The sequence below is a fragment of the Magallana gigas genome, chromosome 1 (assembly GCF_963853765.1).
Source record: "Magallana gigas chromosome 1, xbMagGiga1.1, whole genome shotgun sequence".
Taxonomy (NCBI): domain Eukaryota; kingdom Metazoa; phylum Mollusca; class Bivalvia; order Ostreida; family Ostreidae; genus Magallana; species Magallana gigas.
The window spans coordinates 3963566-3978754 of NC_088853.1; the positions used below are offsets into that span (position 1 = coordinate 3963566).

Here is a 15189-nt window from a genome sequence, read left to right on the forward strand (position 1 = left end):
AATTTATTTACTCTGAAGAGCTTGATATCTTTTAAAGACAACGCTGAAAGATCATTTACCAGAAAATTGGTCCGTTTTTCTCAACTACAATGGGGACCAAAGTCAATGGTTCCATACATTTCCAAGATTTTCGTGATTGATAAACGGATGCTCCGAACTGTAAAGTGATCTCTCCCGGTCAGAACTCCAGTGACCACCAAGGAGTTATCCTGTTTCTATTTCTCAAAAGAATTCAAAGACGATTTTAAGTTTCTTTTATTTTGGACTTTTAAATTACTATCTTTATGAATTTTTTATTTACAATTTTTATTAATGACAATCACGATGCCTTTTAATGTCAATAGACATCGTAAATGTGCTGTACATCAAAGGACACCCATGCAGTCTTAATGTATTAAATATACACCATTGCCCAAATGTTGATATTCTTCGGGGAAACTGATATATATATATATATATATATATATATATATATATATATATATATATATATATATATATATATATATATATATATATATATATATATATATATATTTCCCAATACAACAAAAAATAAATCGGCACAGTTTTAAATAATTTAAAAATAAGAAATATCCAGAATAAAATCACAAATTGATCCTATTAACCGCAAACGTTTTCGCCATTCCTGGCTCTTCAGGCAGTTATGTACTATTTTACTATTATCGCGCACGTGGTGTTATAAAAAACAAAACATATGAAAGATCTTTTCAATATTCGTTGTACATGTTTACCAATATATGTCAGGGAGAATAAATATAAATCAAAACTTGTAAAATATTCAGAAATACTCTTAAAGTCAAAGTCAAAGTAGGGCAACAACGAGCTGTTTCCGTTAATTAACGAAATCAACTTCAATGTATCGGTTTTACTTCTTACAAATTCTCATATAATCACGAAATTAGTATCAAAATGTAGAAAATTACGAATAAATTAAAACATGAAATAATATCTTTGAAAAAGTTATGTTAGTTTAATTGGACAAGTTAGATGTTTCTTTTCCGAATAATCCGTTTTCTCTATAAGATGACGTATTATTTAAATGTTGTGTGAGGTTTTTTTTTTTATTAAAGTTAAAGAGACAGTACGGCACATCATAATAAAAAACCGACTTAATTTGTTTGTACTACTCATAAATGTATAAACTTTCAGAAAATTACAAATTTATCCAATCTAAAACATTTCATTAGAATTAATAATTTGTTATAAGCCATAAATATAAACATCGCAACGTGCTACGGGATTCCCCCCGTCTATACTAATACGCATGCGTATTTACTATATTATCCTGGACAAACTTCTTAACAGCTAAATGCATCATCTAAACATTACAATAATGTGTTGGTAAGAAGAAATAAAAGAAACTACAATCAAGAAATAAATTGAAGAGGGTTTATTTTTTTGTTCGTATTATGTTACAGATATAGATATTGTGCTGCTTTACTTTGCATGCACATCGAACACGTGCATGTCGTTCATACAGAGTGCATATCGTCTACACAATATTGAAGACCCCGGTCGCATTACATCCAACATAAAAGAGTATGGATAATGAATACAAGAAAGTAACAACGTAACATCGTTTTATTGGTTTCTACAAAAAACCTCAGTTTTCTGAAGTCCATGTTGTCACTGTAAGATCTTCGAAAGTGTGTAGTTTGCGCATGTGTGATGGTATAACAGTACGACACAGGAAACCCTTCAAGGATTTCTGAAATATGTGTGCCTGGATTTCATGCAGTATGTTTTGCTTCAAATTTTAATGGATATTGCTTACCAGTGCAGTGAATATCATGTTATTTTTGTTCAAAACGCGTTTCTAAAATCATCCTGTCCAATGTAACGTGTTCGGGTGAATGAAATACATGTACCTGGATTTGGTGAAACATGAATAGTACTCTCGGCTTTTTTTAGCAATGGATCCTTATTTTTGGATGTCGTCAGTCCTATAACACACCAAGGCTGTGCAGACAAATTGAATAACGCGGTATAAAAATTTGTCTCCACCGCTTGGTGTGTTACAGGACCAACGACTTCCAAAAATAAGCAATTAATACTTATATTTATATTCAAACTAATGTTTATTTGTATGAAGTATATGTGTATTGTCTCTGTAAAGCAATTTTTTACGCTCTCAGTCATGGATATGAAACATATGAGGAACAGCCATATTAACATGTTATTTTGTTCGCTTCTGCGACTAAAAATATAGTGCCAGAAGCTTTGCAGAGAAAAATCTTCTCTATTAATGGGTAGATTTAATTAAATGATAATTTTTTTAAGTACATATCAAATTGGTTATGTAAGATTGAAAGTTTTATTTAATCTCACAAAAAAATGAATATACTCAAAACACGTGGAGACGTTTATAGTTGTGCTCATGACAGTTTAAATAATTGAGTTGAAACTATCAGCAATAATGAAATTGTTCAAGCAACTGTGAGTACTTGGATGGAAAATTTATTTAGTATTTAATCATTGACTATTTATTTTTTTTATAAAAAACTACCGGGTATGGTGAATAGACACCCCTGCGAATGTTATTGTCATTTGAATTTAGACCACGTGGTTTTATTTGACCCTATTAGTTTTGCAGTAATATCATGCCACTCTTTATAGTATATTTCCTATAATCTAGGTACTAGTAGTCAAATATAAGATCTAGCCGTTTATTGATTTTAAATTTTAACTTCATTAACTGTTGGATAAAATGAGTTACAGAAAAAATGTGACACTAGAAATGATAGTTTTTTTTAATGTTGCAACAGTTAACATCCTTAGTAGCGATGCCCCCTAAAGATTAATTTTCGATCTGCGCGAGACCTAGTAAGAGCATCAATACTAAAACAAACTATACTATTTTATGCAGAATGGTCTTTGAAAATGGTTCGATATAGTAAGTAGTAATACAAAAAAGACACCTATTCATTTTTATACAGCATGGTTTTGTACACCAATAGCCAAGAGCATTAAACATGGCTATGATTTTATTAAGCAACCCAATGTTTATATTTTCAACCACGTGTAGAGTGGTTGAACACGAACGATAACTCTGTTCTGAATGTTATTGTTTAATTTAAATAACCGCTAGATGATGAAATAAGACATATATCTTCCTACATTTTCATGTTTTAACATAAATCAAAGTCGGATATGATATGAAAAACAACTAGTACTTAAGTATCTTGAGAATATTATCCAAACACTTATACTTCCGCTCAAATTTCACAGAAACTGAACAAATCTCGGGGAAGTCTCGTTAACTTTCAATCGAGCACCTCTGGATTTATTACATACTTAGCAACGATAAAGAAAACATTCTGAACGCATTCGCTGGGGTGATAGAGACTGGTTTGACAGTTAGATTTGGTTCGCACCAAGAAATAATTGTCTTATTCTTGTATAAAAAGTTATAATATCATATCCTTCTGTTTGTACCAAATGTTACAGCACTGTCTTACTTAGAAGAAAAACCCAACTACAAAGAAACGCCACTTTTATTGAATTTTTTCAACAGCTTGCTACAACTCATAAAAATGCATTTGTATGTGAATTAATTTATGGTATTCATAAATATCAGACAAATACTGTAAATGTCTCAAATAAATGATAAACACTTGAACATAAGCACAATATTCCTTTAAAACTATTTCAATAAATATTAAAAAGAAATATAACTTGTTTATCTATCTATTCAACAAAGCCAAGTTTTCTATGCGAGAGAAATGTGCTAAATCCACCATTGGGCTTAAACTTGGTTACAATATTCCTCCAAAAATATTCACATAAACAGGAGTTTTCTATCTACCTGATCAATCTAGCTCCGTTTTTATGTGGGGAAAATGTGCTAAATCCATAATTAGTGTACATATAGGTAAATTTTTACAAAATTCATCATAAACCCAATACAAAGAGTTGCATCAGAGGATTAACAACATGGCCTACATAACACTCCAAAACTATTCACATAAACGTTAGTTTTCTATCTACCTGATCAATATAGCCCAGTTTTTTTATGAGGGAGATATGTGCTAAATCCACCATTAGTGTACATATAGGTAAAATTTTACAAAATGCATCATAAACCCCATACAAAGAGTTGCATCAGAGGATTAACAACATGGCCCACATAACATTTGCATTACCCCACAACATCATGATGCAACTTGTCATAACATGGTTAAGAAGACCTATGACATGGGTCACCGTTCAGCCGTACAAAAAAACACATAATACTGTGGTTTCATCAATATATTCGTTGAATACCAATTTTTGTGGATTTCGATATTACGGTAAGTTGATCTACGAAATTAACTGTTGATTGAAGTGAAATTTCTCTTAACATTTTGTATTAATAGGGTCATTGGCCACGAATTTACGTATCCTTGAAACTGTGATTTTTATTTTATCCACGAAAATTGATACCCTTGAATATTAATGAAAACACAGTACACACTAAAGTCAGCTATTTACACGCTGTCATTCAAACTATAAAAAACAACTTTAGGTATGGTCCAATTTGAATCCCCAATTACACTTATCATGGCATTTTGTACTAATACATTGATTGATAACCAATAAACTCTCCTACAGAAAAATTGTCAAAATATAAAATCCAGTTCTTAAGTGGAACTTATCTAGAAAACATTATAAAAAGGGGAACAACTTGTTTTTCATTTCAAATTGAAGAATACATATTTGAGTTATTTCCCTTTGAATGTGTTTCATCAATTTCTTGTATGCAAATCAAAACTGAAACAAGTGAAAAGCTGTCAATGTGACAGCAAACCGGGTTTTCTTTTATGTAAACTGTATCCATAATTCATGTCAACCCTTATCCAGTAAAATGGAGTACCCTACATGTATATGCAACATTTTGCCAAAAAATGACTAAGTTCAAAAGCTAGTATTTTTTTCATAAATTTTCAGAAATCAAAATCCTAGCAATATGCACACCTCTGATATATGTACAATTGATCTGCAAAAGAACAACTTCCTATCTTGAGAACTGTAGGAGGAGTTATCCGTACAATGAGGGTACCCTATATACAATATTTTGCCAAAAAATGACTAAGTTCAACAGCTGGTATTTTTTCGATAAATTTTCAGAAATCAAAATCCTAGCAATATGCACACCTCTGATATATGTACAATTGATCTGCAAAAGAACAACTACCTATCTTGAGAACTGTAGGAGGAGTTATCCGTACAATGAGGGTACCCTATATGCAATATTTTGCCAAAAAATGACTAAGTTCAAAAGCTGGTATTTTTTCGATAAATTATCGGAAATCAAAATCCTAGCAATATGCACACCTCTAATATATGTACAATTGATCTGCAAAAGAACAACTTCCTATCTTGAGAACTGTAGGAGGAGTTATCCGTACAATGAGGCTACCCTATATGCAATATTTTGCCAAAAATGACTAAGTTCAAAAGCTGGTATTTTTTCGATTAATTTTCAGAAATCAAAATCCTAGCAATATGCACACCTCTGATATATGTACAATTGATCTGCAAAAGAACAACTTCCTATCTTGAGAACTGTAGGAGGAGTTATCCGTACAATGAGGGTACCCTATATACAATATTTTGCCAAAAAATGACTAAGTTCAACAGCTGGTATTTTTTCGATAAATTATTGGAAATCAAAATCCTAGCAATATGCACACCTCTGATATATGTACAATTGATCTGCAAAAGAACAACTTCCTATCTTGAGAACTGTTGGAGGAGTTATCCGTACAATGAGGGTACCCTATATGCAATATTTTGCCAAAAAATGACTAAGTTCAAAAGCTGGTATTTTTTCGATAAATTATCGGAAATCAAAATCCTAGCAATATGCACACCTCTGATATATGTACAATTGATCTGCAAAAGAACAACTTCCTATCTTGAAAACTGTAGGAGGAGTTATCCGTACAATGAGGGTACCCTTTTGGCAGCCGCCCGCCCGCCATCCGCCCGCCCGCCATTTTCACCATTTTAATAACCGGATTTTTCCGTTGGAAAACCCGGTTAAAAATGAATCGTCACACATTAGCAACATTTCTAAGCGACAATATTTCAAGAGCATATCATATAAAACATACAAAACGTATAGATAATTTAATATTAATTACTGTAGAGTACATGTACAAAACACAGAACACAGAGTCCATTGATGACGCGTTCTTTATGTAAAAAGTTCACGTACACAGAAAAGGAATCCATTGATGGTGAGTTGTTTTTATGTAAAGTTCACGTACACAGAAACAGAGTTTATTGATGACGCTTTCTATATGTAAAGTTCATGTACCAGGTACATAGAACGCAGAGTCCATTGATGACACTTTCTTTATGTAAAGTTCCCGTACACAGAAACGGACTCATTATTTATGTACACAGAAACGGAGTCCATTGATGATGCCTGATTTTTACAACAAACTATACAATTTGTGTCGATATCAGTGACAATCAGAATTATGGATTATCTGAGCAGGTTCTGTACTGTCTCCCCCTCAAGGAGTTTTAAAAAGCAGCTTGTCTGTAAGAAACAAAATTCATCATTTAATAATTGTATTAATGAATAACACCAAATACTAATGAAAGAAAAAGAGAACAAAGTCATATAACTAATGCTCCCCCATTACTTGACATTGCTACACATCAAGAATAGCAGAGTATGCATTATATACACAAATTAATAATGGGCATTACTTGAACAAAATAATCAGATCTTTTTGTTCCTGGAAATATTCTCATCTATTCATTTGTCTTTGTTATATTCAAATCTACACATTGAAATTCCCCCCACCTCTCTTATGGCCATTTTCTCTGGAATTATTATGGTTTGATCAAACTTTAATCTGCACAACACATGCTTTCACACAAGTTACTGCTTTTTGGGCTGAAAATTTTCCCAGAATGTTTTTAAAGATTGTTTCTATATATTCCTATGTAAAAATTCATTCCCCATTGTAGCCCACCCTACCCCCAGAGACCATGATTTGATCAAATGTGAATCTATACTGTCTGGGGATACTTCCACACAAGTTTAAGTTTTTCTGGCCAAATAGCTTTTGAGAAGATTTTTAAAGATTTTCTCTACATATTCCTATGTAAAACTTGATCCCCCCATTGTGGCCCCGACCCTACCCTCAGGGACCATGATTTGAATAAATTTGAATTTATACTGTCTGAGGATGCCTCCATACAAGTTACGGCTTTTCAGGCCAAATGGTTTTTGAGAAGAATATTTTTAAAGATAAACTCTATATACTCCTATGTAAAACTTCGACCCCCCCATTGTGGCCCCACCTTACCCCCGGGGACCATGATTTGAACAAACTTGAATCTAACCTATCTGAGGATGCTTCCATACAAGTTTCAGCTTTTCTGGCAAAATTGTTTTTGAGAAGATTTAAAAAAAAATATCTCCAAATTTTCATTAAATCCTAATTTTTTCCCTTTAATTAGGGTGTGTCCCTTTATTTTAACAAACTTGAATCCCCTTTACCCAATGACGATTTGTGCCAATTTTGGTTGAAATTGGCCAAGTGGTTCAGGAGAAGAAATCGAAAATGTAAAAAGTTTACAGACGGACGGACAGAAAGTGATCAGAAAAGCTCACTTGAGCTCTCAGCTTAGGTGAGCTAAAAACCAGGACTGACTGATGGACGGGTCAAATTATACCCTTCATGAGGGGTAGGTTGAAATCATTATTTCCTTAGAATTCCCTTACATGGAGTATAATAATGCCACAATTAGCAATGCAAAGATAGATTTTCAAATTGATAAATATTATTTACACTTATTTCTTTAGTTATTATAGACGTCGTTTGGATATTTGTTATAATTATATACTATATAATATACTGTTTAATATTATAGACTTAATGTGGATATCTCTTATAATATTCCACATTTAGCAAAGTAAAAACTTGTATAACACTATGTTTCTCACTCAGCGACATGTTTGGATGATCACAAAGTGTGAAATAAACAGGAGTCAGTATTACAGTCCATCTGAATTATACACAGCTCAATTTCAGCTGCAGATGTTGAACAAAGTGACAAACAACATGTGTGGTTTTGAGAGCAGACTAGATTTGTACAGAAACATTTACAACCTGTCAATATCCCAGCTATCTCCATTATACGGCTGGTGTTGAGCTGGACATGGCCTCCTCATCAGGACGGGGTCTGTGTTCATCTACAACAAGTCATTAATTAGCTGTTAATTAATCATCTCTATACATTATATGTAATGATAGAGCTACATCTACAATTAAAACTTTGAACTGCTTACCCTAACACTTGCTTTATTATTTATCTAATTATTTAAATTAAGTCAATTAACATGTCACAAAACAACTGATTACAAATACATGCGTCAGTGAGTTTTACCTTCGTTTAGTTGATGAGTTGTGTTGTGATGAGGTGTCGTGTATCAGGTGTCTCCATCAGGACGGGGTCTGTGTTCATCTACAACAAGTCATTAATTAGCTGTTAATTAATACATACAGTATATGTAATGATAGAGCTACATCTACAAATTAAAACTTTAAACTGATTACATTGACACATGCAATAATATTTATCTAATTAATTAAACCAATTCAAATTACTTGTAACTAATTACAATACATGTGTCACAAAAAGTAATTACGATGACCTTTTATTCTAATTAACCAAATACATGAAATACAATGTCATGTGAATGTACATCTAATTAATAAAAAAAATGTAACTAATGTATATTTAAGATAAACAATGAATCCCAGCTAACCCTGTAACAATGAGTTGTTTATATTGACAAACAATCACACAGATAAACATGTCTTACATGTATCTTATTGACTGATAATTAACACGGACTGTGTGTCTTAGTTATCTATATCTAATTAATGTGAATGATAATGACTCAGACTTACCTGTCAGAGCGTCCTGTCTGGTGATATACCTGTAGACACGCACCTTGTTGTTCAGTGATCCGACCCAGAGACGGTGAGTGTTGACATCATAACTCAGGCTCCATGGATAACGCATCTCTTGTGATTCTGTCAGTAGATGTGACAGGAACTGACCGTCCTTATTTATCATCTGTACTGTGTTGGTTTTATCATCACACACCAGGATGTGTGACAGCGCGTCAGTACAGATTCCTAATGGCAGTAGTCGTGATCCTGATGGATGTCCTGTGTAGGAGAAACGATGTCTTCCTCCACGCTCTGTCACCACTACAGCTGTAATGTCAGACACCACGACATCCCCATTGTTGTTCTCTGTTATATAGCGAGGTATACTATACAGTCCCCGTCCTGTGTTGTGGTACTGTATGGTTTGTGTGAGTTGTCCACTCTGGTTGTACCAGGTTACCTTGCCTGTCTGTGTATCATAGTCACACATCACGACCAGTAGATCCCCAGTGGATGGGGACCAGTACACACACCGTGGTCTCCATGTAGAGTCTGTTCTCTCTATAAATGTGGTGGTTGTTTTCATATCCTTTGACAGTTTGTTGATGTTAGAATACCTATCTATATAAATCAGTTCACTCTCACTGTTCACTGTGTGTGATCCATAACCACTACATGAATCCTCCACACGATGTAGAGGGACACCTGTTGTGTCTGTCAACATGAGATTGTATAAATGATCACTGACCCAGACCCGGTCTGATGTCACACAGGAAATGTGATTACAATAATCAACACCTGGCACTGTGAGAGATTGATGGAGCTCAGCACCAGACGTCAGTTTCAGCAGACACTGGTTTCCTACGCGTCGGTTTCCTCTCTCTGTGATTTGGATTGCACTCAGTGACTCCATCACATCCTCCTTGTTGAGTGACTCAGTCATGGAGAGCTGGCTGGTGTGGAGTGTAAGATGTATCTGGGGGAGGGCTGTCTTTGTGAAGGAGAGGAATTGTAGCGCACTGAATGTGAATGCTGGCTGTACATATCTGTGTTCATATCTCCTTAGTCTGACAATATGTCTGATCATTTCTATCTTTTGTTTTTTACATCTGTGTTTGAAATCAAAGTCACATAACACATTGTTCAATAGATCATATACCACATCGTCAATGAGCTCCTTCAGGTTCTGGGCCTTTGTTAACATCTCTGATTGAAGGAGGGAGATTTCTGTGTGACAGGTTTTGACATCAGCTTTGATTCCTGTCAGGAGAACAGGTCTGTAAAAGAGAGCCTCACTTCTGATGGTGTGAATGGTTCCTCTGTGTTGTTGTCGCTTTGTTTTATAGGCTGTTGTAACATCTATCTGAGTGTGTTTTCTATGTGTTTGGCAATTATTACAGGCAGGAACTTGACAAGGGTCACAGTACTTTATATAAACATGGCTAGGATGTCTCACACAGATCTCTTGTGTTGGGATGTAGTTGATTTTATCACGGTGTGACACAACATTATGGTCTATTGTTTGGAGATCTTTTACATGGTTCTCTTTACACTGGGGACACAGATCACATGGACACGATACACAATAGTACGCTGTGTCCCCCGGACACTTAGAACACTGATTTACTCCGTATGGGGAGCTTGCTGTGATGTATTGGGAGCTTGCTGTGTCCATGATGTGGGCGGTCTGGGTCATAACCTGTTGAATGAAAATAAAGTGTTTTAAAATTATGTCAACCACATTCTTTCAAAACTATTTAATGATTTGATGGATTTATATCATATCAAATTTTGTATGTGAGGAATATTTTAATTTAAAACAGACTCTTTTCTAAAATTATATATTTTCCATTCATAGATAAATAATGATCTATTACTATCTGATGATTAAAACACTTGACTTGTAGATAAATATTTTGGTTAAAACTCTAAAACATTGGTGAAAACTTTCTCCCACTCTCCTTTTTTATTTATCTTCTCATTCAGATATTCATGCTCTCTCTCTCCTCTCTCTCTCTCTCTCTCTCTCTCTCTCTCTCTGTTTACTTTTTAAAACATGTACATCTACAATACACTTGTATGTTTAACTTTATCTCTTGTTCTTTTTTTCTCAATCAGTCTTTGATAAACATGCATCCTCTCTGCTAAACATGTACTTTTGTTTCTTGTTCCTCTCTCTCTCTCTTTATCTACTTATTAATGACTTGTACTCTTGCTCTTTCTTTTTCTCTTTCATTTCTTCTTAAATAGCAACATGTACTCTCTCTCTCTCTCTTTTTCTCATACTTATTCTGTTAAATATTAACTTTTTTTTGCTCTATCTCTTACTCTTTTTAAAACCATATCTCTCTCATTCACTTTTCTGATCTGGCTCGTTTTGTCTCACTATCTCTGACTTTCCCCATCAAACATAACATGTACTCTCACTCTTTCCTCCCTCCATCTTTCTTTCTCTCATCTAAGACACATTTTCAGACTTTCTCTGCTAAAGAAATACAAGTAATCTTTCATCATGTGTTTCCTATATGTATGCCAGCTTTTTTTTGTCTATTTCTCTTTATATATATATATATATATATATATATATATATATATATATATATATATATATATATATAGTTGTATTCTCTCTCTCTCTCTCTCTAACATTATGTATAACATTTACTTTTTGGCTGCTAAAAATGCTCTCTCTCTCTCTCTCTCTCTCTCTCTCTCTCTCTGTGCTAAACCTGAACTCTTGCTGCTCTCTCGGTCTTTTACTTCTTGCTTCACCAGTACTTTTGCTTTCTTTCTTTCTTTCACTTTTTTTTAGCAACATGTTATCTCTGTATGCACTCGCTCTCTCTTTGTCTCTCTCAAACTTTCTCTTTTAAATATTTACTTTTTCTCTGCTACATATGTACCAACTGTCTTTTTCTCTTTCATACCATCATTCTCTCATGTTCCCTCTCTCCTTCTGCTAAACATGTACTCTTGTTTTTTGTTTCTCTCTCTTTAGCTTGCTCGCTCTTATTCCCTTTCCCTTGCAACATGTACATGAACTATCTCTCTCTCTCTCTCTCTCTCTCTCTCTCTCTCTCTCTCTCTCTCTCTCTCTCACTCAGACTTTCTCTGCTAAACATGTACTCTTGCTGCTCTTTCTGTCTAATACTTATCTGCCTAACAAGTACTCTTGCTTTTTCTTTCTCACTTTCATTTCTTATTTAATAGCAACATTTACCCACTCTCTCAAACTTTCTCAGTTAAACATTAAGGCCAAATAAAAAATATCTGTGGTTCCGGTCACACAACCATCCCTATTTTATACCCCGACCCTAAACTTTTTTTTGCCAATTTTCAAATTTTTCCGGAACTGCAAGATATAGATCATTTTTTAAATTTAAAATGAGAAATATTGAGATTGACTTTACTTTTGTTTAATTGAATTGAATTAAAATAAAAGAAACACAAAAAAACAAACCATAGCATTCTGAATGAAAATGAAACCAAATCAAGTGAACTCCGAAGCCTTAATTAATATCGAACATTTTATACTTTTTTCTTTTGAAACAAAAATTATATTTCAATAATATTTGTTTTAAAAATATTTGTTTCATAGTTAAAAGCTAGATGCTCCCAACCAATCTTGATTTAGTTTATTTATCTCACTAAATACAAATGCCACCTGTAATACAGTGCTAGGTAGTACTAAGAAAAAGAAAATCATTTTATATATTTCTATGCTATTCTATAAAAAAAATCCTCATCTACCTACTTGAATTTTTTTTTAGATGTTACTAGTACTAGTTACTAGTACCATACATATGTTTTTTATTTGGCCTAACTTTTTCTTTTCTACAAACCATTTACTCTAGTTCCCTCTATTTAAATTCTCTCTCTCTCTCTCTCTCATTATCCTAAACATATACTATTGCTCTGTTTCTCTTTTCCCCCTCTCTCTCTCTTTCTCTCTCTCCTTAATTCACTTTTCATGTACTCTTGCTCTCATTGTCTCACTTGATTCTCTCATTTAAATATGTACTATTGCTCTCTCTCTCCCCCTCTCTCTCTCTCTCTCTCTCTCTCTCTCTGATTTCTGTACTTACTTTTACTATCTAATTTTTTTCACTCTCTCTCTCTATCACTCATAATTTCTCTGCTAAACATGTAAGTTTTCTTTTAAATTTTCTTTCCTTCTCTTTTCACTTTGTATCTACATTTCTGAAAACTTTCTCTGCTAAACATGTACTCTCTCTCTTTTTTTCTTGCAGACTTTCTCTGGCAAACATGTATTCTCTCTCTCACAGACTTTCTCTGCTAAACATGTACTCTTGTTTTCTTTGTTCCTTTCTCTAACATCATCATAACTTAGTTTTAGGTCTGTTTTTAGAAAACAGGGCTTGCCCAGGATTTGCTTTCTATCGATCCTATAGTTAGTAACTTTTTTTAATGTGACACATATCTTAAGTAAGTTCTTATCTACAATGAATTTATAAAATATATGTAAAATGCAGTTTCGTCTTCACCCCATTTAGAAAACAGACTATAACAAAACAATTCACACCTATTATCACATATACGTAAAATGGGAACTTTTCAAATTATTTATGAGGTCATTTATATTAACTACTGGCTTATGACATTTGATTGGCTATCCCCCTTATCCTGGCTGATTGTTTGACTATCCCCCGGGCAGATAATTGGACAATATCCCAGCCCTGACATTACCACAAGGATATGTTTCTCCTCGTCTAACACATCAATCATCAAATGGGAATGTGGGCAATAGTTATATTGTCAGTTCCTGGGTAAGAAATTGATGTTGACCTCGGCCTATGCTCTCGAGCAACAGTTCTTACCCCAGGACTAACACAATGACTACTGCCCTCATACCCATTTAAGAGATGTATACTAAAATGTCTATGAATGACACACGACGACAAATGTGAGATAGCAATGGGTCTCCTGAGTGACTTAGGTGACCTCAAAATACAAAGTACAGCTACACAAATATAGTGATATTACATGAATACTTTACCACATAAACTCTATCTTTGCTCCATCAGTCCACTCTTTATTGATACACAAGGAACCTGTAAAGAGACCTCTAAATATTATACTGTAAAGATACTTCTAAATATTATACTGTAAAGAGACCCCTAACTATTATACTTTAAAGAGACCTCTAACTATAATTATACTGTTATTTTCTAAATTCATGCTCAAGTTGCTAGTCTATTGTCTATTTTTAATTACTTGACCACATTGCATTTTTTGACAAGATTGATGTTGTGCAAAATCAAACACTTTGTTGAAGACGAGCTCACTGGAATTTAAAGGAGTGACTGGGAGTCGATGACGACCGGAATTCTGAAACGACCGGAGACTTCACTGTATGAGCTCGTCTTCAACAAAGTGTTTGATTTTGCACAACATCAATCTTGTCAAAATATGCAATGTGGTCAAGTAATTAAAAATAGACAATAGACTAGCAACTTGAGCATGAATTTAGAAAATAACAGTATAATTATAGTTAGAGGTCTCTTTAAAGTATAATAGTTAGGGGTCTCTTTACAGTATAATATTTAGAAGTATCTTTACAGTATAATATTTAGAGGTCTCTTTACAGGTTCCTTGTGTATCAATAAAGAGTGGACTGATGGAGCAAAGATAGAGTTTATGTGGTAAAGTATTCATGTAATATCACTATATTTGTGTAGCTGTACTTTGTATTTTGAGGTCACCTAAGTCACTCAGGAGACCCATTGCTATCTCACATTTGTCGTCGTGTGTCATTCATAGACATTTTAGTATACATCTCTTAAATGGGTATGAGGGCAGTAGTCATTGTGTTAGTCCTGGGGTAAGAACTGTTGCTCGAGAGCATAGGCCGAGGTCAACATCAATTTCTTACCCAGGAACTGACAATATAACTATTGCCCACATTCCCATTTGATGATTGATGTGTTAGACGAGGAGAAACATATCCTTGTGGTAATGTCAGGGCTGGGATATTGTCCAATTATCTGCCCGGGGGATAGTCAAACAATCAGCCAGGATAAGGGGGATAGCCAATCATATGTCATAAGCCAGTAGTTAATATAAATGACCTCATAAATAATTTGAAAAGTTCCCATTTTACGTATATGTGATAATAGGTGTGAATTGTTTTGTTATAGTCTGTTTTCTAAATGGGGTGAAGACGAAACTGCATTTTACATATATTTTATAAATTCATTGTAGATAAGAACTTACTTAAGATATGTGTCACATTAAAAAAAGT

At 33.9% G+C, this 15189-nt stretch overlaps 3 protein-coding genes across 6 annotated transcripts in view; all 3 read right to left on the reverse strand.

Moving 5' to 3' along the window:
* The window catches only part of LOC136269778 (uncharacterized), a 238535-nt gene that overhangs the window by 53473 nt on the left and 169873 nt on the right, over positions 1-15189 (reverse strand). The gene's annotated exons all lie outside the window — the stretch shown is intronic.
* Positions 1-15189, reverse strand: part of LOC105327476 (uncharacterized) — a 265527-nt gene that overhangs the window by 17775 nt on the left and 232563 nt on the right. The window lies entirely within an intron of this gene.
* LOC136274412 (uncharacterized) lies at positions 6455-14037 on the reverse strand. The gene is made up of 4 exons (XM_066081164.1): positions 13945-14037; positions 8943-10626; positions 8139-8221; positions 6455-6553 (listed from the first exon to the last, which is right to left on the reverse strand). Exons 2-3 carry the CDS (start codon positions 10621-10623, stop codon positions 8163-8165), a joined length of 1740 nt encoding a protein of 579 aa, XP_065937236.1. The 5' UTR covers positions 10624-10626; positions 13945-14037; the 3' UTR covers positions 6455-6553; positions 8139-8162.